Source organism: Orycteropus afer, unplaced genomic scaffold, assembly GCF_000298275.1.
Source record: "Orycteropus afer afer isolate SDZICR_OR568_19922 unplaced genomic scaffold, OryAfe1.0 scaffold00556, whole genome shotgun sequence".
Taxonomy (NCBI): domain Eukaryota; kingdom Metazoa; phylum Chordata; class Mammalia; order Tubulidentata; family Orycteropodidae; genus Orycteropus; species Orycteropus afer.
This window is the reverse complement of record NW_006922143.1, coordinates 352625-353125: the sequence shown is the minus strand read 5'-3', so window position 1 is coordinate 353125 and position 501 is coordinate 352625. Positions and strand designations below refer to the sequence as shown.

Below are 501 nucleotides of genomic sequence, written 5' to 3'. Positions count from 1 at the left end.
TGCCATCATGAACAACGACCCCAACTTCACAGAGACCATTGATGAAAGCAAAAGGGAGTGGCTCATCTGAGGGTGGCTCTCTGGCCATGGGTGGGGAGGTGCGGGGACAGAGCCCCGGCCGCACTCTGGAGCACACCGTTCGGTGTCAGCACACGTCGCGTTAGGAGCAACGGAATGTGTGAGACTGAACGCCACAAAAACAATGATGATAACACTTTTTAATACTCTTTATAGCTGAGTTTCCCCATCGGTATCAAAGCAAAATAATACAAAAATGCTTTTAGAGCTTAAGCAATGGTTGGAATTCGTAGGTCCTATGGGTCCTGGGGGTCCTATATCTGTCTTATTTCGTGTGTGTTTAGAAGTGTTCTGAAAACCGTGTACCAGGGCACGTTTTCTATGTTTTTAAGCGCCCTTAGAAGGTGGATATTTTTTCTTGAGAAGAGCTGATAAACATACATGTGGCCTCCAACATTCTCTTCCTTTTGCATATAGTCAGCT

The 501-nt window shown here is 46.1% G+C and overlaps 1 protein-coding gene across 1 annotated transcript in view; it reads left to right on the top strand.

Moving 5' to 3' along the window:
* Positions 1-70, top strand: part of CNTNAP2 (contactin associated protein 2) — a gene marked incomplete at its 5' end in the record, with an annotated part of 1317366 nt that extends 1317296 nt beyond the window's left edge. Inside the window, one exon of the mRNA XM_007955953.1 lies at positions 3-70. Within this exon, the coding sequence (XP_007954144.1) occupies positions 3-70 (68 nt within the window). The remainder of the gene's footprint in view (positions 1-2) is intronic.
* Positions 71-501: the final 431 nt, after the last annotated feature.